The 25,088-nt window shown below is 40.4% G+C and overlaps 1 protein-coding gene across 1 annotated transcript in view; it reads left to right on the forward strand.

The window, feature by feature from the left end:
- SH3RF1 (SH3 domain containing ring finger 1) overlaps positions 1 to 25,088 on the forward strand; it is a 153,463-nt gene that overhangs the window by 105,038 nt on the left and 23,337 nt on the right. Inside the window, exons 5-8 of the mRNA XM_033135175.1 lie at positions 10,212 to 10,514; positions 15,421 to 15,531; positions 23,308 to 23,450; positions 24,610 to 24,780. Of these exons, the coding sequence (XP_032991066.1) occupies positions 10,212 to 10,514; positions 15,421 to 15,531; positions 23,308 to 23,450; positions 24,610 to 24,780 (728 nt within the window). The remainder of the gene's footprint in view (positions 1 to 10,211; positions 10,515 to 15,420; positions 15,532 to 23,307; positions 23,451 to 24,609; positions 24,781 to 25,088) is intronic.

Here is a 25,088-nt window from a genome sequence, read left to right on the forward strand (position 1 = left end):
GTTGGTCTGCTGATCCTTCCTGGAAAATATACTTTGGAATTGCTGCCTTTACAGCTCATCTGGGATATTTCTTTGTCCCTTTATCTGTGGAAAGCTCACACTTTCTTCCAGGTTCAAATGAATACTCTTATGTCTCATGAAGCCTTTCTTTTCTAATTCTCTTATGCAGAAACAAAACAGAGCAGAACAGCCCTCTCCTTGCTTCAAACATCTGCAGTGCCCATTTTGTGCCTTTCTTATTGATTTGCCACATGTTAAGAGTATAGTTCTGTGTGTAGATGGTTTAATGTTTTCCCGTGTCCCTTGAGAGGCACTCCTTACCTAAACAGTATTTTTAATTATTTTATTTCTATAATATAATTGCATTCCAGAAAGGGTGGAAAGGAAAGACGTAGCCCTTAGTTCCATCACATATAATTTTGTTAAAGATCCTTCCATTCTTTTTCCTTATGCTTTAATGATCCTACACACACATGACTTGGCTTTGCTCTTCATGATTATAGTACTACTAACCATCAGTTTTTATGCCTACGTAATACACATTCTAGTAGCTAAACTGTAATTTAGCTAATTATTTTTTCCATGGTTTAAACAAGTTGAGTGTCTTGTTTAGGAATACACGCTCTGTAACTGAGAGGTGAATCGTGGCGTCCACCCACGGCTATCCTTTACTCCTGCACCAGCTTCAGGCCACACGTGACACTAGTTAGTACCCCGAATGTGGGTCCACAGTTACGATTTTTACCAAGCTTCCCTTAAGAAGTGTATAGCCCATGTTGATTTTTTTCATCAAGAATAATGACAGCTGTTCAAGTTCTAACACTGAAAAGGTTAAGTTTCACCAATGATTCGTTACTCAGCAATTTCAAATATCTGAGGTTGCCCTTTTGAAGAGAAAAATCACAAATTGATTAACACCATAATATTTTAAGGTCTTTTAAATGTTATTATTGGAAAATTGTATTTAAAAATTGTTATGGGCATCTTCAGTTTGGCTACTAACTAAGGCTTTAAGAAGCAGAGGCGAGTCCCTTTAACTAACCAAGTGTTAAATCTTGCCGGTATCCTATGACGAAAGATGCACAAATGTCCTGTGCTATTCTACGCACTTGTGTGCATATATGGTACATAAATGGCATGAACAGAGGAGGCATCTTGATTATTAAACCAATGAGGAACAGGTTTCTCCATAATGAAATAGAATGTGTTTCAGGAATATTTTTCCTAAGTGTTGTAAAATGGCTTTAATAATAGAGGTTAGTGGCAATGTGCCTGTTAGGTTTCCCGTATGTGTGGAGCAAACATTTCTCTATATGCTGAAAAGAAGGAAGTTTTAAACAAAAATATGAAGTCATTATGGTCAGTAGTCCCAGCATTCTCTTTCTGGGCCAGATTCCTTCTTAGTGATTACTATCCCCCACCTTCCATCACGCACACACGCACACTTACTTTAGGTGCCAGGGCAGAGGAAACATCCATTCACTGATTTATTGACTAATTACCCATCTCTATGGAATTTCTGCCAGTGTGTCATTTGACAACGTTTTACTTAGAATTTAATGACAATTCCATATTCTTAACTTCCTGGCATATATATATATATATATATATATATATATATATATATATATATTTCTTCTATAGCATTCCTACATCTGGTAATGAGGTCCTTGAAAATGAATTGTGTCATTGGAATGTATACTTTTGGTTTATAGACGTTTCTTATTTATGGTGTGCATTTGGTGAACAAATACCAAATAGAAAGAATCATACACAAAATCCAGTAAGCACAGTGAACTGAACTGAGACCAGTTTTTTTTTTTTTTAAGTGTGTTTTTCCAGGACCCATCAGCTCCAAGTCAAGTAGTTATTTTCAATCTAGTTGTGGAGGGCGCAGCTCACAGTGGCCCATGTGGGGATCGAACCGGCAACCTTGTTGTTAAGAGCACCTCGCTCTGCCCCCTGAGCCCAGTTTTTAAGTTATCCATTTAGTGCGTCTCCTCAGCACCATAATTAGATTATAGATCTGTTGCTTCAGAAGTAACATTACTTTTATTACTAAGTATTACTGCCTTGTGTGCCTTCACTTTCAGGGTAGCGCTTCCTTCTTGTCATCATTTCTGCCTATTCACTGTTCACGGTCTCTGTCTCATCTTCCTTTGCAGTTGCCATATCCTCCTGGATCTCTCATCCACCAGGAACTTGGCCATATCGTATATCTTTTCTGTTTTGCATTTCAGTTATTCGCTTTCCCCTGGCTCCCCCTAAATGTAGGGAAATTATCAGCTTTTTGTTCACCTCTAAACAATATTCCTTGACTATGGTCCCCTCAAGATATGATTCTACTTCTTTCCCTGCCAAAACCCTCACAAGAATCACTTACACCCACTCACTGCCTCTGCTTTCTTACTCCCTGCGGTTAACCTTGGGCCCCTCCAGTCCCTGAAATTGCCCTCCTGGCTGCCAAGCAAATAAATGCCTTTTCTTAGCTCTTATTTTGTTGTTTTATCCTCCCAGTGACATCTACCACTATTCTTTCTTTCTTTTTTTTCCCTCATAAAATCAACCATCGCGACCACCATTCTTAATCTTCCTGTAACTCTGCCTTTTTCATTTCTGGGGCATTGGTTGAATGGTTGGTCTGAGAACCTTTGCAAGGTCTTTTCATAGCTTGAAATTTTAAGTGTCTTTTGCTTTTCCTCCTACCCCTGCTATCTGCTCTATTATTTTCCTCCCTTACGTCAGAGAACACCAACTAGTGTTCACCAACTAGTAGACCCCACGTGACTTTTATGCATGGCTTGCAGAATGGTTATATTTTAATTAGTTGTTAAGATGGAAAAATCAGGAGATTGTACATAGGCCTCACCTGTCCGAGCTCTGCTGACATGTGAATTTGCACCTCTTATCGTTAACGTTAGAAATCCATAGTGCTATTTCCTAGGTCGTCTTTTCTCACGAGTCAGAGGCGATGCTACTGTGTTTCCCCTTCCCCCGTCCATTGCTATGCCCGGCTTACATAATAGTAGGCACTCAAAAAACTTTTTGATGAGTGAAAGGCTCCATTGGGTTTGATTCCATTGGGTTGGATCTCTACTTGACACAGAGTCGCTACCTCAGAGTATTTTAAATGGGATACTTTGGTTTGGGGTTGAGAAGTTATTTGTACTGTACATAGGCATAAAACTTGACAAATCATTAAATCCAACTTCATGTTACATATGAGAAATAGGAGACACACACAAGATAATGTGATTTGCCCAAGGCAACAGAGCAAGGTAAGGGCTCGCTGGGACCCCTCTGTGAATAGTGAGAATAACTCACGTTCACACAGGCCTTTCACCTATACTCATTTCTACGTGGGGTCCGCAGAATTGATATTACCTTCCCCATTTTATACAGCTAAGGAAACTGAAGCCATGAAATTTAAATGGTTCACCCAAGATTGTTCAACCAGGGAGGGCAGAGACCTGACTCTATCCTAGACCTTTCAACTTCAAGTTCAGAGCTTTTCCTGTGGTTTTCTCCGACGGTTCTTTATTCAGCTCCCTAAGTTAAAATTCTTTTTAGGCTTTCAGCGAAGTACACCTTCCCTCCATCCCTTCATATTTCAAAATCAGAAACCCGAAAAAGAACATTCTAGTTTATTTATTTATTTTTTAACAGCTGGGCTGACAGAGGTGAAAATAATTAAAATAAGCAATGAGCTGAGTAAGTGCCATTTCATCTTCCTAACCTATAAGCAATGAGCTGAGTAACTGCCGTTTCATCTTCCTAACCTCGTGCAGTGAAGCAGTTACTTTGAAAATCCGTTTTCCTTGGCAGTCCTGAGAGTTGTATTGTGAATCTGCGTTCCTCACTGTCCTTCTGCAAAAAGGAGTAACCCTCGTCCTTACCAGGGCTCAGAAGGCTTCAGAGCTCAGAAGGCTTCAGAAATTTGGGCCTTGGGAGGTCAGGGGAGTCATTTTCAGTCCTTTCTCTGTTCAGCAAATCCTTGTGCTTAATGAGCCTCGGGAGCCGGCCGCCTTGGGCACAGCTCCTGAGGTCTAGAGCTGTACTATGCAATGTGTACACCTATCGAGCACTTCAAATGTAGCTAGTCCCGATTGAAATGTGATGTAAGTATACAGTGCACACTAGATTGCAGAGACTCAGTCCAAAAATAAAAAATCGTAGCTATCTCAATACATCATTACATGTTGAAGTTACCAAATCTTCGACATTCTGGATTAACTAAAATTCATTTTATTTGTTTCTTTTTATCTTTTAAAACAATGTGGCTATTAGAAAACTTAAAATTATACATGTGACTTGTATTATACTTCAATTGGACAGTGCTGGTAGAGAGGCAGCCCTTCCTTCCCTTGATAATTTTAAGAGGCCAATATTTTTGTTCATTCAACAAATGCTTACAGAAGCCTAAGGGGAGTAGCTACCTCAGTCAGGGAGGCTTTTGGAGCAATTTAAAAAGACTCCTGAGTAATCCCTCCAGTCTCTCCAATTATTCCTGTTCTGTGGGGGAGTCTTGTATTATAAATGAAGATCGAGCTTACTTTTGTATTTAGATCATCTAAAAACAAAAACCTTGTTACCTAAATTGCAGGGAAGAATAGAAGACTAATGGAAATACAAATTCCCCATTGCCATTATGTAAAAATCATTTTGCAAAGGACTACAGTGTGAGGCAAAATATTTTCATTTGTGCTATGAGGAGTTAAATGGCATGAATTTCCATCCCCTAGCATTATAGCATTTATTCACTACTTTTTTGTTTGTTTGTTTGTTTTCCAAAGTGTCTGACTCTCTGGGGAAGGCACACTGGACCTAGTAATGTAGCAGAATGTTAAAGTCTCCATTTTTTTTTTTTAATTAAATTTATTGGCGATAACATTGGTTAATAACATTATGTACATTTCAAGTATACAACTTTGTAATACAACATTTAAGCATGACTTTATGAAGGTGGCATTTCAAACCAGTGAGGAAGAGATGGACATTTATATAAATGATGACAAAGCACTATCCCTACCGTATTCTTTACACAAAACCCAATGGTTCACCTGGTTCAAAGATTGAGATGTAAAAAGAAAGAAAAGAAGGAAAGAAGGAAGGAACCATAAAAACACTAGGAAAAAAAGTGATTTTATTTTTAAAAATAATTATGGAGTAAGATTTTTAAAGCACAATTTTAAATTGAGATGCCATAATGGAAAAGATTGATGAATTTGGCTCATAAAATAAAAATTTATGTATAACAAACACAAGGTAAAATTTAAATTGAAAAACTGTTTCTACTTGGATGGATATATATACACATATATACACACATACATATACATTAGAGAATGATTTATAGAATAGATAAAGAACATTTTCTTTAAAAAAAAAAAAAGAACACTTACAAATCTGTAAGAAAAATACTAACAACCCAATAGAAATATGGATAAAGCATGGGAATAAGCAACTCCTAGAAAGAGAAAATAGATGCTTAATCTCATTAATAAATGGAAAAATACAAAAGAAAAGAGAGGTTTCTTACCTCTCCAATGAATAGAGGTTTTAAAAATTATTGATAATACTTGATACTGTTAATAGTGTGGGGAAACGGGCTTTTTAATACACTATTGAAGGTGGTGAAAATTAACACTCTTTTAGAGCACAATTTGACAATGTCCTTCAAAAAAAATGTTTTAAGCTTACACTTTGATCTAACTTAGAAGTTTTCCCGGCAGATATGCCCGCACAGGAATGCTTGGGGGTCTTATATTATCTCTGTACATTGGAATAGCAGGCTGTGGACCTATGTCTATTGCCCTAGAAAGATGTCCAGGAGCTGTCGGTAGAGGAGAGAGTAGTATGTACTGCTTGTTTTCATTTGTGTTAGAATTTAATAAAGTAGATGCATATTTAACAACATCTACATAGAAAATGTACGGAAGGATATGTTATAAACTGTTAAATGTAGTTACAGCTGGGAAATGGGCTGGGGGAGACAGATATGGGAAACTGGCTGAAGTCTTTCACTTTTTACTTCATAATAATATACACTATATCTTTTTTTTTAAAAAAAATAATGAACATAATGCTTTTGTATTGTTAAGTCTTTGTTTGCCTTTTATCAGAAACCGATTAGGTTCAGGGACACTAATGGGTTATAAATTCCTCAAACCTACTATTTGTATTCTGTAGTGCTCAAAAGCTACAGACTGATTCATCTCCAAAGCTTCATATAAAATAGTGAGTATTCAGGAGCATTTGAGATCTTGCTCCCCGACATATGTCGTCAGTTTGGCTCAAATAAACTCATCAAAGTTCTCAAAAAAAAAAAAGTATTTATGTTAGTTCTCAATAAATTTTTTTTCTCTTTAAAAAAAAAAATGAAGCCATCTTTTAAAAGGCCATATTCTCTCTCTTTAGCAAACAGGACCACCACGGACACAAAAACTATTTTGATATTTCTTAAGCTGCCTTATTGTCATTATTATTTTGTCAGTATTTCTTTTCTTGTGTTTATTTATATTTCTCATAACCTCAAAGGCTAATTCTTTATACACTTTAAGGTTTCCCAAAAAGGGACATTAGAGTTTTAAGGTCAACAAATCCCATTAGTCCAGCATGCTTTTAGCTCCAGTATGCTGAATTTTACCTTGTGTCCAACCTAAGTCTTATCAAATATCCTTTACCAGGTGCTTGGAAGAAGGCATTTTAGGGAATAAATTTATTTTCCAGGTGATGAGTGCACTCCTGAACTTAAAGGTCATGGATAGATAAATGTCAGGGAAAGCCTCCACTACTGAGCACAAACAAACATTCATAAGTGAACTTTATCAAAATTCCATTAAAAGCTGTAAGATCCTTGCTTTCCTGTTGTTACTCAAGGTTAAGTTACACTTACCACAAAGGTCTCTTTAAGTTTCTGCCTGATTTACTTAATGCCTCTACGAAATAGTCTTAACTTTATGATTTTCCTTGGAACTTAAAAAGGCAGTGAATAGCATTTCTTAATACTAACCTCTGCTGCTTTAGAAGAACTCTAAAGTGATTTTACAGTATGAAATATCCTGCTAACATATATTACCACCCATGTGTAAAAATGAAATGCAGAAAAATATAGCAGACTATTGAGAGGCATGAAAGAAATGAAATAGGAAAAAATGAACTATGCCTGTTTAAAATAAGATCGTTATACATGTGGGGAGCTAAAAGAGACAGAAAAATCACTGGCTCCAACTTCCTTATTTTGTGCATGTGGAAGCTGCAATCAAGAGAGGTCAACTAGTTCCCTGAAGATCACGAAGTTAATTAATGGTGGTGCTAGGGCTAGAACTGTGGTCTTCTGTCTGCAGTTTGCTAGTTCCACGCACCATGATGTATCTACGTGCATACACATGCTTCTGCATGTAGGCTGTATTTTTCTAAACACACCAACCCTGTGGTCCAGCAGATCCACTCGTGGACATACACCCAATGTCCAGATGAGAGCTGTGTCCACCAAAAGACATGCAAGAGTATTCATGGCAGCATTGTTCTTCATAGCCAAAATCTATAGGAGTGGAGGTAGGAGAAAGGGGAGGGGAGAAGAGGAAACAGGAGAGGAGAGAAAGGGAACCCAAATGTGAATCAACAGTAGAATGGATAAATAAATTGTGGTATATCCACACAATGGAATATTACACCATAATTTGAAAAACAAAACAAAACAAACGACTGATTCATGGAGCACTATGGATAAAGCTCCAGAAAGCTTATGTATTGTTGAGTGAAAGAAACCTAGCATAAGAAATTATGGAGCGCACTTGTGTTATTTATATGTCTGTTTACAAACTCCTTAAGGTCAGGGACCATTTCTCTGCATCCTCAGATCTCCAGGACCTCGCATGTTATCTGGCACATAACAGGTGCTCAATGTCTGTTTTAATGGAAATTATCCGATATAGAGAAAGACACAAAGGAAGTATTTTTCTATGGAGAAAAACAGCAGGAAATATAGCAAATGATACTTCAGTTCTCAGGTGTTTATACCAGAGCACAGCATTTGGAAACCTGAAATATGAACAAAATGTTACACTTGGCTAGTTATGACGATAACTAGACTATAGTAATATTTCAGAGTATTTCAGAACAGACACTGCTAAGGGAGCCTATGGTTTGACCCCAGAATTAATTCATCCATGATATCAAGCAGATATCATAGTTTTCTCTATTCATACTTTTGGCCTCAATGCGGAGAAAGTCTTCTCAACTCCTACCCCTATTTCTCACTCAATGTAACAGGAGTGGTGCTGAGTTAATTGGTCAGATATTAGCACACCGATCAGCTCATACTTTTGAGGATTTGTGCCTTGGGGTCTATCCCAATGAGCTTATACTGAAAGAAGACTCTCTCTCTCTCTCCCCTTGTCCCCTGGCATTGCTGGGTACACTGGCCTTTCATCTCATTGGGGTGACAAGTGTGGGATGAGGGGGATGGGGTAGCTCTTCTGTCTGCTTCGATGTCAGACTCCTTACACCCAGCCTGGGTGGGAATGAGGACCCGACCACCACATGGTTCACTGCCATTTATTAGAGCTCTACACTGAGGTTTGGGCCACTCTCGCCATAGGAATACAACATGCTTTGGGCATTTGATTCTCTTGGGGACCACCAAGAAGGTGAGATGGCTAACCCAAGGTAGGGTTTGTAAACTCTGGATCCCTTGGTCAAAAGCCATTCTGATGCTATCGTGCAGCCACCCTTTAACAGTACCTCATTTCTTCATCCGGAAGCACCCAGCACAAAGAGTCATGATCCTCTTTCTCCGGCCACTGGTACGTCAGGCATTGATGGTTGTTACTGGGGCATGACTGCCTATTATTCCAAGTTATCACATGGGAAAAATACCGGAAGCCTGAAGGAGAGGTATGCTCATGTTTGAAAAAGATGTGCCCTACTGATTCAGACAGGCCAGATGGATTTGAGTCCTTGGGGGGAACCACAGGAACAAACTGCTAATCCATTTGCAATCGTCTATAGAAGCACCGGCTTCTGAGTTGCAATTAATACAGCTTTGTTAACAGCCACTTGTGCCAAAGCAAGTTCACTTTGTTAAATATTGACCAACAGGGTTTCCATTCTTCTAGTAGGACGTTCTCATCAACAGGATGAAAAGACATGGTCCCAAATATTTAGGTGGGTTAAAAAAAAAAATCATTTGATGATGTTATTTTATCTAAAAGGCATTTGTGAAATGCTGAGATGGGAAAAATCTCTATTATGCTTAATATTATCTAAATTACCTTTTAAAAGTTTATTTTTCGTCTTAATTTTTTTTTATGACAGGTTAAACTATACTCAATGTTTTCTCATGGTTGTAATATCTAATAGGTTTTATGCAGCTTGTTTTCATTGAAGCTTTCCAGAAATGTTATATTTTACCTCCAGGAAAACAAAAAACTGTGTTCTTTCCTTTCTCGCTGGTGTTACCAGCCCATGCTCAGCTTATGAACCCCGGTGCCCTCACTTCACACTCAGACAAGTTTTCAAGTAGACTAAGTTAGCTTTGCAAACAGGACTTGAATTTCATGTTTTACCCTGTTAGGATTTAAAATTTAAGCACCTGGGAACATAACACAATGACATGACAAAAAACATCAAGAGTTTCTATCAACTTTTTTGTGAGGCTCCCCCAAACACATAGAGGCAGGAAGTTCATTTATAAGGAAGTGCATGAGTTAACATTTAATGGTTTCATTCTTTGTCGTCTTGCTCATTTTTACCAAACTCAGAAGTTGCCCTTCAGTGTGCAGTAGTGCTCTGAGCACATTCCCGGCGTTGTTGGGCAGTGGAGTCGTCAGTCAGACACATGTACCCTTTTGATTACTTTTCTCTATATTTTATCAGTGAACTGAATAACTCTTCATTTAATAACGGGCAAATTTTAAAATTAGATATTCTGAAGATTCGTCGGGAAAAAATGTTCTTAGCCATATCAGTCTTGCATTGAAATTGTTTATGGTTGATTTAATATCTCTATCGGTGACATAGACACTACAACGAAATCCCAGATTTGAGAGAAAATACGTCTCCCATGGAAAAAAATATCTGTACGTACTTGCACAGGCAAACTTTCAAGTGGTGACAGTAAGTGTTTGATAAAAGCGTCGTTGAAAAATCAGTCTCCCTGAGTCCCTGAGAATTTTCTAACCTTCTTCTGTTGATTGGTTGGTTTGCAGTTCAACTCTGCTGCTAAGCAGCTGATAGAGTGGGATAAGCCTCCGGTGCCAGGAGGTGATGCTGGAGAAGGCACCTCGGCGGCAGCTCAGAGCAGCGCTGCCCCGAAGCACTCTGACACCAAGAAGAACACCAAAAAGAGGCACTCCTTCACTTCCCTCACCATGGCCAGCAAATCCTCCCAGGCGTCCCAGAACCGCCACTCCATGGAGATCAGCCCTCCTGTTCTCATCAGTTCCAGCAACCCCACCGCTGCGGCACGCATCAGTGAGCTCTCGGGACTCTCTTGCAGTGCCCCTTCTCAGGTAAGTTATCCAGAAGGCAGGGCAAGAGCTCAGCCACAACAGGGACCTGTGCGCCAGCGTGTTTGTTCCCTGGCCGAAACATACTGCTTATCGGAGCTTTCAGAAGGTAGGAGGGGAGCAAAAGCCTTTCTCACTTTCTGTGTGGAGAAATGGAGTATGGGAAATTGACTTGAGTGCATTCACTCCAAACTGCTCGGTCATTTTCAAAGGAAAGGTCAGAGATTACAAGACGATTGAACGTTTCCCTAAGCAATCCCTCAGTTTTACAGAATCTTCTCCAAAAGCTGCTTTGGGCGATCTCGCCAACTAAAACTTGATCTCCATCCCCACTGAAGACGCTACGGTCGAAATTCAGATAAGTTCCCTTGATAGTCAGGCTTGCTTCCCTGTCAGAGTTATGGAGGAAGGATGTGAAGAAACAATTTAAATTAAAAATTGCTGTAGCTTTTTTTTTTTTTTTTAAAGCTCTTTGTTCTTCAAGACTTTGGCCTGTCTTACAAAGTAGCTACACGTTGTTCTTGTGTGAAGAAAAATGCACAGATACTATTGGGAACATTGGTTCATTTGGCAAACATTTATTGAGTGCCTTATTATAGATCCTTCTAGGCCCTGTGTATACCAAGACAAATAAGATAATAGGACTTTCCTAGTTAGACCTTAATTCTGGACTGTAAAATGAGCCTAACTGTGTCCCTGCCTGAGTCACAGGGCTGCTGTAGTTACCCAATTCGATGACAGCCGTAGTTTCCTCAACCTGAAGGTCAGAGAGGCTGGAACACAGTAGCCTGCCACAAATGGGAGAGATTCCCTTGAACTCTCATAATTCATGCAGACTTTACATTCTACTCAAAATTACATTTACATTTACATTCTATACAATGTAATTCTATTTACATTTACAATGTAAATACAATTTACATTCTATTCTATACCATAGTATAGCTGTAGGTTTAAAAAAACACACATGAAAATCAGTTATTTTACAGAGAGAGAGAGAGAGAGAGACAGAGGAAGCGGGGAGGGAGAGAGGGAGAGATGAAGAGAGGGAGGGAAGGAGGAAGGGAGGGAAGGAAGGAGGGAGGGAAGACACAGTCCTCCTCCTCAAGAAGCCTACACAGTTTAATAAATACCTGTTTTGGACCACAGAATAAACATTTACAATACAGTTTTTGGTATTCCTTACCAATAGTATTAAAAATCGTTCTCTCTCAGACTCATTTATTTGACCCTGCTCTTTTAGATTCATACTGCTGGTTGTGAATTAAATGCTTTCATTCTCCGAATGGCATTGTGGTTTGTCAGTGTTTTTTAGGTGGTAGGGCCATGAAACATTTGATCTTCAGAGGGACATAGGACACACAAACACACATCCTACTAGAACACGAGGGCAATGAGGGCAGAGGTCTTTGTTTTGTTCACTGATATGTCTCCAAGTCAGACATACAGACGCACTCAATAAATATTTGTCGAATGAATGAGTTGCCTGAAAAATGGGTAGAGAGGAGAATCCTGTTATTTTCCATGTAACTAATTATACTTTGTGAAAAGTAGACTTGGTTTATAGATCAGAGCAAGAAGTACCAAGTGAGGTTACTCTGGAAAGGTAACCTCTGGGGATTTTTGAATTAGGTTCGATAGAGGGGGCTCGACAAGTTGGTGAGTCACTAAAAGCAAACCACCTGGATCATTTGACTGTTCTTTATTTTGTGACCTAGCAACATTCACACAATGATGTTTTCTTGAAATAAAAGGTAAGTTTCTGCTAAGAATAGGGGCAACTCAGCGTGGGAATAGTTTTAAAAGGATAGGCAGTAATCTTTTGGCAGTCGAGAAAATTAAAAGAGAAAGGAAGATAAACTCAGCATTTGTATCTTTTGTGGCGAACTCAGCAGTCAGGTGTGAGCATGTCTGATGCTGTCTCATCAGACCTGGGAATGAGGACTGCAAAAGCGGAGTCATATTTGTTTGGGTTTGAGTAGCTTAGGAAACAAGGTTCTCTCTGTGTTCCCATTAAAACAGTTTCCTCTTCAACCATTCCACCCTTCCTCCCAACAACTAATGCGTTCTGTTTTCAGTGGTAACGATTGCCTCAGGGAGAAGTTACCTCTAGAAGAAGATGGGAGGGGTGTTTGAAGTGTTGCCCGGGTTCTCCAGCCTAGGTTTACAGAAAACATTACTTGTCTAGGGTACTGTGTACATTGGAGGGAACCGCAGTCCACAATAAAGCAATGAGTAGGTGTAGCATATGTGATAGGCAAACTCTCTCCTAGCCGTGGAGATGAGTGGATATGGGACAACAGTGCGTGTGCACCTATGAAATAGGGCTCTTCTTCTGCCCAGCAAAGGACCTGTCAGTAGATTTGACTGACGCCTACGGCTGAATGTGTCTCCTGCTATTGGCCTGATTTCTGTCTTGCTTTCCCTTCATTAGGTTTGGTCGCATTTATTTAAAAATCCAAAGTAAGGGGCCTAAAGAAGTGAGTGTTCATTTTTCTCTCACCCCAGTGAAATCTATATAGAGTTTAGTGACGGTGTGATGGCACCTTCCAGCTCATCTTTCCACCGTATGGTTAGATTCCTTATCCTCGTGTTTCTCTGTGATAGTTAGAGCTCTCTCTCTGTTACATCCAAATTCTAGGCAAGAGGATCGGGAAATGGACCAAAGAATGGCACAAAGGGCTGATTTACTATTGTATTTGGTGACTCTTAAGTGAAGGCTGAACTTTGAAGTACATAAATTGGAAGATGATTTATAGGCTGTACTGTCCAGGTGGTCACTGGAACAGAGGTGCCCAGGGGTCTGATTGACGTCTGTAAAAGCAGCATGCTACTATAATCAACCAAGATGTTTTTCCTGCTCCTCTGGCCACACCCATGGTAGTTTTTGGCCTCTGCCAGCTGGAGGAGTAATTCATAATATTAAGTGTTTTTGTGGCATTTTTATATTGCCAGTGGCTTCAGGGAAAGCAAGAAGACCACCCACTCGTTCCCATTTGCTTTTCCCACCTTCCCCTCCCCCGCGCCCCCGAGCTCTTTTAGGGGAAACGAACCTAATTTTCAGTTCCATGAGAAAAGGATGAGCACAGTAGAAACTTAGGTTAAACCTCCTCAGGGCATTTGTTCTACACATGCCCACCCTCAGCCAGTTTTCTTCTGCTTTTCGTCATTCTTTGGTGAGTTCCGTTTCTTCTTTTACTCCGGCGCGAGGAGCAGTCCCATGTTGAATGGTGCTTGCAGGATTCATCGTGTTCAGTGCTTCAGTCCCATGTCTGCGATGCCAGAGACTGTCGGTAACCTTTGGTCCAAGACCGTGAGCGTATTAGCAGCTAATTATCCTGATTCCCGATCTGGAGCTTTCAGAGAAATGTCAGTCAATAGTGAGATCTTTTTCAGATATTTGTAGGATCAGGCCCAGGAAGCTGTATTACAGCGAATTGCGGTCTGCCCCAAAGGTTCCTTGATAATGGTGTACACTTTGAAATGAGCTTCTTTGTATCTTCTAAGAAAGCCTCCATCTTTTATGTGTCACCAACTTGCAGAAGCCCTTGAACTGTTTATGTAAACAGGTTTATAAATGGGATAAAATTATCCCAGAATGAAAAACCAGTGTGCTTCCATTAGAGATTGATTGGAAATAGACTTTGGTTCCCAGGACAGACAGAAAATGAGAGGTTGGGGAGAAACTCTTGTTAGTGGCACCCGTTGGAGCTGCTTAGGTTCAATCAATATATGAGCTCATAGGTACAGAGGTAATTTGAAAAGGATGCAGATTCCATGTATAACACAGATTTATTTGTGAAAGTAAATCGTGTGCTGTGATGCTGATTCTCCCCAGGCCTTGGCAGGGCCTAACCCAGTGGGAAACTGAAAGTTCCTCAGGCCCCCTGGGAACTGATTTCTGAGCTTTTCTTTGTCCTGATCTATTTTCTTAATTTATGGGAATTGAGGAAAGTATGTTTGGGATTAAGTTTCTATTACAAAGGCATTTTAGGTATAGCATTGTTTCCTTGTGGAAACAAGGTAGCAGCCAATCGTGTTCCCTTAATAGTGATCCATTTGCACAGGAACTCACACCCCAACTCTGCTGCATCAAGTAACACCATGACATTCTCAGTTGGACCTGATATGCAACTTGACTGAAATTGGTTGTGTAACTGAACACGGGTGAAGAAATAACCTGAATAACTCAATTTTTTCCTAGTAAATTAATCTTGGGTAGTATCATGGCTAAGACAACCTTTGAAAACAGCTGATTTGGCTTGACATCGTTCCTTTAAAGGTTGTATGAATAATTGCCTGCTATAGGCACATCTGGGTGGCTGCATTTTAATTATGTGACCCCAGTGAAATGTAGAAATCATGCAAATGGTTGTGAAAATAGCAAAATACCTTAAGCATTTCACGTAGACTTCACATTGTGATAGATAGGTGAGTATTAAATAGGTTCTCCAGGGAAATTGTTACCCTGTTTCCCCAAAATAGGACCTAGGCAGACAATTGCTCTAATGCTCCAAAAGACAAATGAGAGCTGATTGTCTGGCTAGGTCTTATTATCCGGGAAACATGGTAGTAGGCTAGTCAAACCAGGCTAACCATCTGAAAGACCAGTTTGGTTCTCCGTAGCGTCCCAACTGAGGCAGTGTGTTATTGTGAAAGGCAACAACCATTAAATTCTGTATGTCAAACATTGTAGTGACCAGTATTTATCATGTGACTCCCCAGTGTCTTAATACAAATTAGATAAGCAGTACATTTGGGTTGAATAAACTGAAAAGGGTTCTGCCTTCCAAAAATAATAGAAACCACTGATTTGTTTTTTACATTGTGATTTGTCTTTCCAAGGTTCAGCTGGTATAAGCTGTTATATTAAATATAGTGTTTTTATTAACCTTTTTTGTCTTGACAGGTTCATATAAGTACCACCGGGTTAATTGTGACCCCACCCCCAAGCAGCCCAGTGACGACTGGCCCTTCATTCACTTTCCCATCAGATGTTCCCTACCCAGCTGCCCTTGGAGTGAGTATAGTTTTGTCCATCTCTGTTTCTCTCTTAGGTATTAGTCATGTTAGTCTGGCACATCCACCTCCTAACACCTGCAGTTTACATGACACTTGCTAGGTGGGGTGCATCTCTAGCTTTCATCTATTTTCTCTGTCAGTCTTACAAAGAAATTAGAAAGTCTCTTGCCTGCAGCCTGCAAAAATTTTAACAGTGCGATCAGTTGCCTGAAGCTATTAGAAGAGCTCTGAAAACTACTTTAAATTTTCATTATATTTCATACTGATTTCCTGAAGGCTTAACTTTTTTTTCTTTTGAGTTTCCAGACCTTGCTTATTTCTTACAAGGACAGATTAATAGAAATAACTGAGGAAACTGGGATCCCTAAGGCTAAATGGTTTTCTGTGAGTCACACGCTAAGTCGATTTCAAATCTTTCCATGTACGAAGTCACCTTTGAGTTTCTTGTCTTCTATTGGTATAACCATAGCCATGGCCACCCAAAGATCCCTGCTGCCTTGGAAGGCCCCTCAGATTATTTTCATTCTCTTTCTGAGAGCATAGCATTCTGCAGACAGAGGCTACACACGAATTGCTTCAAAACTTCCAAATAGGGGAAATTAAGGGGACGAATGAGGGCAACGAAGGGAAATACACAAAAAAGAAAAACACTCTGGAGAGAAAATTAAAAGGGAAGAAACAAGCAAATCCGACAGCAAAAACACAATAGTTTAAATCCCCGTTTCCTAAAATTGCAGGCGATTCAACTGTAAGGAACCAGCTATTTGAGATCTCTCTCAGCTGAGCCAGTATCTTAGCTTGTACTTTCAGACGATTTCATCCAATGCTGAGTGGAATAAGGATAGAAAAGATCACTAAATCAGATCACCCCAGTGGACCCACACCCCTCTAAGTTGCTTTTGTGGCCGTGATGCTCTGAGAGAAACCTTGTGGCCTGGTGATGGGGGCACAGACCGGGTTTGGAAGCCCAGCTCAGCCACTTGTTATATGACCGTGAAAAGTCACTCAGCCCCTTTAAGCCTCCATGTCCCTACCTGTGAAATGAGACTCATAGTACCCACTTGGAGGAGTTAGCACTACGCCTAGAACATAGTACCTGATGACTCTTGTTGATCTCACGATTGGCATCGGCTGAGGACAGCTGTAAGGTGGGCCTGTCACATGTGCCATTGGTTTCCTTGGAGAACGCCGTGGAGGGCCTGGGTGATTTTGTCCTGGTGTTCTCTGTACCAGGAATAGTGAGGCTTCTGAGCAGCTGGTTTGTTTTTAGGTTGTGGATTTTATATACGTTGTAAAGATTATATTTCTCTCTGCTAGAATGCTTAGAGCCAAATTGGTACCCACCCTCTTCTAGCAGGGACCTCACAATATATTAGTCAAAATGTTGGCCCCATCTAGTTTTATTGTCCTCATTTTCTTTTTGCCTCATTTTTCTTCTTTTATGTTTATTTTATCTTGGTACATTTTTATAATAGAAATTGAAAACTGACTTTGAAACAAGGTGGGATATAAATAAATGCAAAGTTATTAGCTGGCTCGACTTATACTTTTGAAAAACTTTTTATAGAGTTAAGCATGTTCTTGTATTTAAATGGAAGTTAATAATGTTCTGGTTAGAGGTTTAAGGTTTTTTTGTTGTTTTTTTAAGTTCCCGGCATGATTATAGCTTCCTTGATATTATGTGTTTGGTGCAGGAGGAGAAGTTGTGTTGATTCATCTGGAGAAAGATGAAATTCAGTTAACTTATTGAAATGTGGTTTCTCTGAGATTCTCTCAGCCCTGGGTATTTTGACCAGAGTCAAGTTCCACAATCATCCTGCCCTCTCACCTCCAGAGACAACTGTTTTTTCCTTCCTTCCCTTCCCGTCTTAAATACATTCACAGCTAGTTGGTATTCCCATTTCCCACTACTTTGCATGGAAAAACTCTAACTTGATTTCTTAAGGGAAAAAAAGATTGATTTTTCTGACCTTAGAAAAATTAATTAGTGGAAAAGACATAGAGCTGGCTGAGTTTCACCTCTTATGGGCTAGAAATTTTATAATATAGTAAATGGCCAGTTGCTTTTAGCTGGTGGTGCACTCTAGGGCAAATCAATGGGACAGGTCCCAAGGGAGCATGACTATACAAAAATTAATTTACATTCAACGATTTCGTCCTAGGATTACATAAGAAAATCTGCATGTTAAGCAAGAGGAAGGTTTATTAAACGGTATGTCTACTGTGCCAATTCCATGAATGGAAAACTAATTATGAACAGACATATCTGTCATCCCAGGAGATGTCTAGATCTGAAGTCTCTGGTCAGTTGGAAGACACGTTTTGGATTTAATATGTTAGGTTTAAGTGGAAAAAAATCTCAGTAGCACGTGCCCTCTGCATCTTACATTAATCATAGCAAGCATCCTATTTAAAATTTGAAATATTTCCCAAGACTTTGAGCTCTATCACAGCAATAGTATGGTGCTTGGTAAGAAGGAAACCATGCTTTCCATGGTGGGATTTATTGGTAATAAATGCCACCATTAGCATCGAAAATGAAAGTTATTTCTAGTAGCTTTTTATGAATTGAAACTTTTTACTCTTTTATGCAGCATGAAGTTCTGAGCATATTGTCTCATACATCTCCTATGTACAGTTAAAATGTTAAATATCTAATATTAGGAGCAAGACTGTTATTCCACCTCTGTAATTCATACATCCGACTATTAATAGTAGTGAGAGTTTTTTCTGACTAATTTTGTAAGGGGAGGAGGATAAAGATCTTAGTCTCATATCTTCTGCTCAATGGCAGCAGGACTTTTTAAACAAGTGATTAATAATCCTGACCCTCTGTCCGGGCTGAGAGGTGTGTAGCTGTAATGTCACAGGGTAGCCGGGTCAATAAAGGCCAGATATATAGCCCATAGCCAATTTATAAACAGATTGCATTCCCAAAATGTGTAACCCTGACTTAAAAAAAAAAATTTACACACACACACACACACACACACACAGAATTAAATGATGTCAAGTTCTCAGAATAGCCAATATGTAATTAGTCCATTGTAGCCCTTGGTGGGGGCTAAGCAGAATTTACTGCTCTCAACTGGATCAGGAAAGGGCTCTGGAAGGAGAAGGATGGGACTGCCAACCGTGGTAGTTTGAGAAGAAGAAGTAGAGCCTTTGGATTTGGCAGGAGTTCTGAAAATCTGGGCGAGGGGTAGAATATGGCCAAAACCGCCATACCAACAACAGAGAAGGACTCTAGCATCTCAGGAGCCACGGCCTCTTGGATCCAGGTCCTGTTGTTCTAAGAGGTAGAAACATAGCATGTTTTCTCATTTGTGAAACACTCACTGGGATCAGTTATCTTCTGTCTGCAAGGCTAGATGCCAGCAAGACAAAGATGAGTAACACGGTCTCTGACTTCCCCGCATCGTAAATCATAATTGTAGCCTCCGTTTATTGAGCTTCTGTTGTGCCCCAGGGCACTGGGGTAGGCAGCTTACCGAAACTATTTCTAATTATAACTCCGTCTCACAGATCGGGCACAGTGAGACATAGAGACCTTATATAATTTCTACAGCGTCACTTAACTAGGATTGGTATCTCTTCTTACCGATCAGCTGTAGGGCAATAAATCTATAATTTGTGAGGGAGGTACTGTTCCTGGAGAGATTTTTTAAAATTACCACATTCTTAATTGCATCTTCCTCTGCAGACGTCATCTTCTAAGCATTTATTTCTAACCCTTTTCTGTATACTCTTTAATGTTTTTCTTTTTCTTCATGGCCATACCCACAGTTGACTGGTTTAATTGCAATGAGCATCCACTTGAGATGAAAGACTCCACCACGTTCCATCTTTATCTTAATTTTATTGAATTGCAACACCTAAGTTGTTGTTTTTTTTTAATCACTAGTAGCAGCACCGTCATTTTACTACGTCCTACTCATTGTCCTAAAAAATAAGGCAGAATATTCAGATGATGGCACGGGCACTGCTGGATGCAGATGGTAATGAAGTGGGTAACACCGTGGACTTGAGCGACTGTGAGCACGCAGCAGCTTGAACTCTTCCCTCGTTGGCCAGTGTACATGCATCTGAGTTCAGTGCACGGTACAAAGGAAGACTGTTGAGAAATGTTGATGTGTGGGTTTGAAAATGGGTTGATAGGAAATCAGATGTTTAGAAACAAACGATGATGGAATTGAAGGATATTAAGCAGTGTTTGCCCAAGGGGCCCAGAAAGGCCCAAAATCTATCCTACCAGTCACTTTTCTATTTTGGGAAGTGTATGAGGGGGATCCAGACCTAAGGAACCTAAGGACCTAAGGCGGAAAGTAAATGAATCTTATATTATCCCTTGAACTTGTACCTAAGCCTCCAATGCAAAGTACTTTACTGATAAGCTCCCCTACCCTTAGCCAAATCCGGATCTAACCACTGTCTGGACTGGTTACATGCAAGGAGAAAGACAAAAGGAGAGAGTACCAGAGAGGAGGTGTTTCACAGCCACACATTTGGACTTTTCATTCACAGTGTCCACTAGCACATGTGGCCTGTCAGTGGTCTGGAATCCAGTCCCCTCAGAGAGAGGGCAGTTCTTTCCTGGTGTTCATTCTAACACAGGAGGGAAATCGAGGACTGCCTTCAAAGGCTAAGCCAGAATTGGCATCTACATTTTTCTGACCCCAAAGCCCATGCTTCGTCTATAATGTAAAGCTGCGTCTTCTTTCAAGATCAGTGGGTCAGGGGAACAGAATCTGCACATGGCCAAACAAGGACCATTTCATAGTAATAGACTAGTAAGTCCTGTTATTCAGCTCAGTATTTTTCAGAAATAGCACTTCTTGCCTCGGACCATTACCATAAACTGGTACACAGCAGGTCTGAATGTATAGCAGCACCAGCGGAAAGCTCATTTTTAATGATTATCAGACTAGCATCCCGTTTTCTCCATCAGTATTTCTGTAGCCTGGGCCGTAGTTATGGACAACTACGCTTTGATAATATAGACCTGCTGCATTTCCATGAAGCTGAAACTACCAGTGATGAGCACTTTGCAAGCTCCTCTTAATTTAGCATGCAGTATCTAGTGAAAATGGCATTTAAGTGTGGTATTAGGTTCTGAACGATAGTAACAAAATATCGTTAGCAAAATGTCACCGAAGCTCCTAGCAGGCCCATCGATGTTTTTCTGCTGCTAGTGGAGAGAGCATCTTGGCCTCTGGTGCCTGGTCTGGCCCCAGCTATGAAATAATAAGCAGGTCTGCAGGTCAGCTCTGGGTAAATGAAAGGCTGTGGTTTGATCTGTAGAAATTTCAGGTCTTGAAGGGTGGCAAACTGCCTGCAGCACAACACATAGTGGGTTACCTTTTGAACTTCCACATCACCAGATTATTTCAGTTTAGATTGTTTATAAAGCAGCCCACAGGACTTCCCAGCTGGTCACAGCTCTGGACTCACCAGCGCCCTATCATTTTACCAACCCCACAGGGCCAGGCAACATCTAGGAATGTGCTTTTAATCATACTTTGTCTCTTGGTCTTTGTCTGTGCTTATATACCCACGAATGCACGTGAACACACATATACCCACGAATACACGTGAACACACATATGCACATTTCCCCAAAGATGGGTAACCCAGCCTTGTGGGGGGGACAAATCTGCCCAATTTTATTAAGACCATCTATGTTTCGACCACAAAAAGAGGGATGTAACTATTTTCTCTCAAGCATAGCTTTTGGAATCGTTCAGAATATCCTCTCTTACGGCATATTTCAAATGCCTACTAATTTACTCTTTGTAGTAGTAGTGTGCATGAAACATTTTCCTACTGTATTTTTTTTAACTAGGAGAGGTGACCTTTTTTTACATTTTGTTAACAAAGTGTGACATAGGTTTTTTTTAGGTCTATAGATGTTCTTGCCTTCTTTCTAGGACCAATTTAGCACACCCTCTGGTTTAATAAGTTAAAATATAACAGACAATTTTAATTTCCTTTCCTCTTGAAAAATGGAATTCTACTTAGAGTGTAAAATGGAGCTTTTTAGTTCTGTGCCTTGGGAACTCTTTTAAGTAATTTCTAGGAGTGGTTATTGTTGGGCCCCGGTTGGGCGTGTGCCATTTGTCTTCTGCCTTTCCACAGGCGTGCTGTTTTGAGATTGGGCTTAGGAAGATTTAAATGGAAATCAGTTAAGTGGTAATTTTATCATCTCCGTATATTATTCTATGTACAGTCTAGACTTGTTATCTCACCCGTCAAGCCACTGGTGTGTTATTACTCACGCACTGCCCGGGTCACATTTGCTGACTGTTTTACCAAGGATTAGCTTGACTTCCCTCCACTTTGTCACTAGGAGGAGACCGAATGGAATGAGTGCTTGTTGACCTTCTCCTGGTTAAAGGGTTTGGAGGCTCTAAGCCCAAGTACATGCTAACTCCAGAGCTGTAACAAATCTCAATGCTGCCATGTTTTGTATGGGGACCCTGAGTAACATTCACAAAGTTCTGACTTTCTGAACTGACCCCTGCCTTGTCCAGCTTAGCACTCTGTGAGTAGCTCTCCACCTCATTTATTTCTGCCCTGACTGTTCTGCCACAGCTTCAGCTGTAGTATGGGGGCAAATCCTGCTTGAAAGGCACTTGAGCAAAAACTTAAATGAAATGCATGCAACAGTTGCAACATATGTCTAGAAATTTGAAATTTGTTTCTACTCAGTTTATTGTGTTTCTGGAATTACGTACATTAACAGGCAGCTGAAGTCAATATTTATGAGATTCAAATTTTTATTCCAAAAAAAATAGAAATAAAGCGACTGTTACGAACTACGTTTAGAGGTCATTGGACTTTTCTTAATATGCTGATGTGTAGAAGCCATTTATGCTTTCCTAGGTGGTACATTCTTTACTCTCCTCATTCCTCCTTTGATTCGGTTTTTACATCTAGTGGTTCAAAGATTTGGAGAGAACAAGGTGGGGGTTCAGGTGGGTCTTTGTGTGCCTGTTTTCCCAGGAGTTTCAGTATACAGACTCTAAAGAATTATCAGGGGTTTATAGATCAGAAGGTAACAATTGCTCCATTGATTTTCAAAAGGCATGGAATCCTGTAGGCAGAACCACACTAGTCTGTGCCCATAAAGGAACCTGCAGCTTTTCACTGGTGTACTTGTTAAAGATTACCAGCCTTGATAGTACTAAATTTCAAAAGCTGGCATCGTTGAGAAAAGAATAAGCAAAGTAGCAACAAACAGCCCAGTGATTGTGGATTGCTATTGTTTGGGCTTTTGGGAGACCAGGCATCAAAGGAAATTTTCTTCTGAAGGCATAGTTTTGAAATACAGTGCAGCTCAATTGTTTGGTGTTGTGTTTAAGTTTCAGGTTCCAGAAACAATCACGCATTAATTCCTAGCAAGCAGTGTGACATTATAGTTGCCCCCTTGGAAGGCGTTTGGATTCTTGTCCAAGTCTACACTTAAAAGTGCTGTTAATCTTAAAATTACATGCAATTGTTTCGTTTTTCTTCTTTCCCTCCTCCCAAGCATGATTACTTACCTGTTTGCTAAAAAAGGTTGCTGTGGCTTTAAGATCTTAAAGGAGACCAAGGATAGGAGTTTTCTTATAAAGGAGGCTTTCATGCTTGCGTAGCCTGCTGGTTCTGCTCTGTGTGGATTCCATTAAAGTCTTTTTCCATGGGTTTCTGATTCCTTTTCCTTCCTACCTTCCATAAAAGACGTAAATAAATATTTTGTTCCTTTTTCCCCCCCTTTCTTTCTTTTTCATACCAGACTATGAATCCTCCTCTTCCTCCACCCCCTCTGCTGGCCTCTACACCTGCAGGCGCGACTGCTGCTGCTGGAATGGGACCCAGGCCCACAGCGGGACCCGCTGACCAGATTGCACATTTACGGCCTCAGACTCGCCCCAGTGTGTAAGTGAGGGTATCTGTTATTACTGCTCAAACGTTCATTCCATACTAAGCCCCAGCAGCAGAGGTAGAGAAACACCTTTCTGATAGGAACTGGTGACAGGCTTACGGCTTGCCCAAGTGGTTTGTGTTCTGCAAACGTCTGCCCAGCCATGCATTTAATTAGGAGACTGCTGAAACAAAATGGGTCTAACACATGCTCTGGCGAGGCAGGCATCCTGCCGAGTGAAGGCCCTTTCGGAGTTTAGGGAAACATAGCTGTTGCTTCTTCCTACGACCATATGTATACGGAACTGTCTTTTGAGCCTTTTGTCTTCATTGTCCTTCCTTGCCTTAGGATGCGAAGGAATGAGAAGGTACTCCACACACATCAGATCTAGTTGTACTATGCATGGAAAAAGCTGTAAATCCTCAGCAATAAGTATCCACAAAAGTCTAACTATCTTGTTCAGGGTTTACCGATGATAGAATACAGGTAGACTGTTGTGGACCCTCGATTGTGTGAGTTTATACATGGAGCGGTTAGAGCCCTGGTACAAAGTACTGGTTAGCGCTGCCTGCCTGGTTTCCACATGTTCATGGCACAATCACTGTGCACCGGGGGGTTGTTTTGCCCTCTCTATGATAGGGGCTTTCTCTCCCTTTGACTTGTTCAAACGCAGTATTTTTCATGGCCGAGCATACAAACGCAGGTGCAGCCCAAGCCTCTCCATTCAGCTTGTGTGTAGAAGGCAGCGTGTTGTGCTTCCCAGTGGGATTTCGTACCATATGTCCTCCTTCGGGGCTCCTTCCCAAGTCGAAGACGTGCCCTTTGAAGAGCTCAATTTTCCCAGTGGGTACCTAAGCCCCAACAGCAAGTTGGGCACTCTGGGAAGCTCCGTTAATTCTTTCACACCCCATGGATACCATTTGGTAGGATAATCACCCTCACCCTGGGAGGACCAGGGTGGCAGTTGTTAATCAGGAAGGCTTCAGCCTTCTGAATGTAGATGGCAAAGCCTCTTTTAATGGACAGTTACCAGTGCTACTCCCAGGTGAAAGGAGTGTGCTTGCTGTTTACGTTCGTACAAAATAATCAAGACTATATACCAAGGAAGACTTCTAAGCATCATGGGGTTTGTCTGTTACTCAGCCTGAAATCAAACCTTCTTTTCAATTCCAGGTATGTGGCTATCTATCCATACACTCCCCGGAAAGAGGATGAACTGGAGCTGAGAAAAGGGGAGATGTTTTTAGTGTTCGAACGTTGCCAAGATGGCTGGTTCAAGGGAACATCAATGCATACCAGCAAGATAGGGGTTTTCCCTGGCAATTATGTGGCACCAGTCACAAGGTATGGTTTTGAATAGAAAAAAAGAAAGAAAAAGAAATGGTTTACTAAGTGCTAAACAGAGAGGCTTTGTTCTTTTCCATGGCTCTCTGCCTATCCAGATTCCTTCTCACATTATAATTGCCTGTTACATAGCCAACATTTGAAAAATCCATATCTGTGTTTGCTGAAACCCCTTCTAACTCTAAAATTCTTAGCTTACCTTTCATATGGATATATGTGAAATTCTAGGTTTCTACCAATAAATCTACTGGGTTTTAAGTTGTTTGCTTTAAGTTATATGTAGGAGACTCAACTAGACAATTTTCAAT

Source organism: Rhinolophus ferrumequinum, chromosome 18 (assembly GCF_004115265.2).
Source record: "Rhinolophus ferrumequinum isolate MPI-CBG mRhiFer1 chromosome 18, mRhiFer1_v1.p, whole genome shotgun sequence".
Lineage (NCBI taxonomy): Eukaryota > Metazoa > Chordata > Mammalia > Chiroptera > Rhinolophidae > Rhinolophus > Rhinolophus ferrumequinum.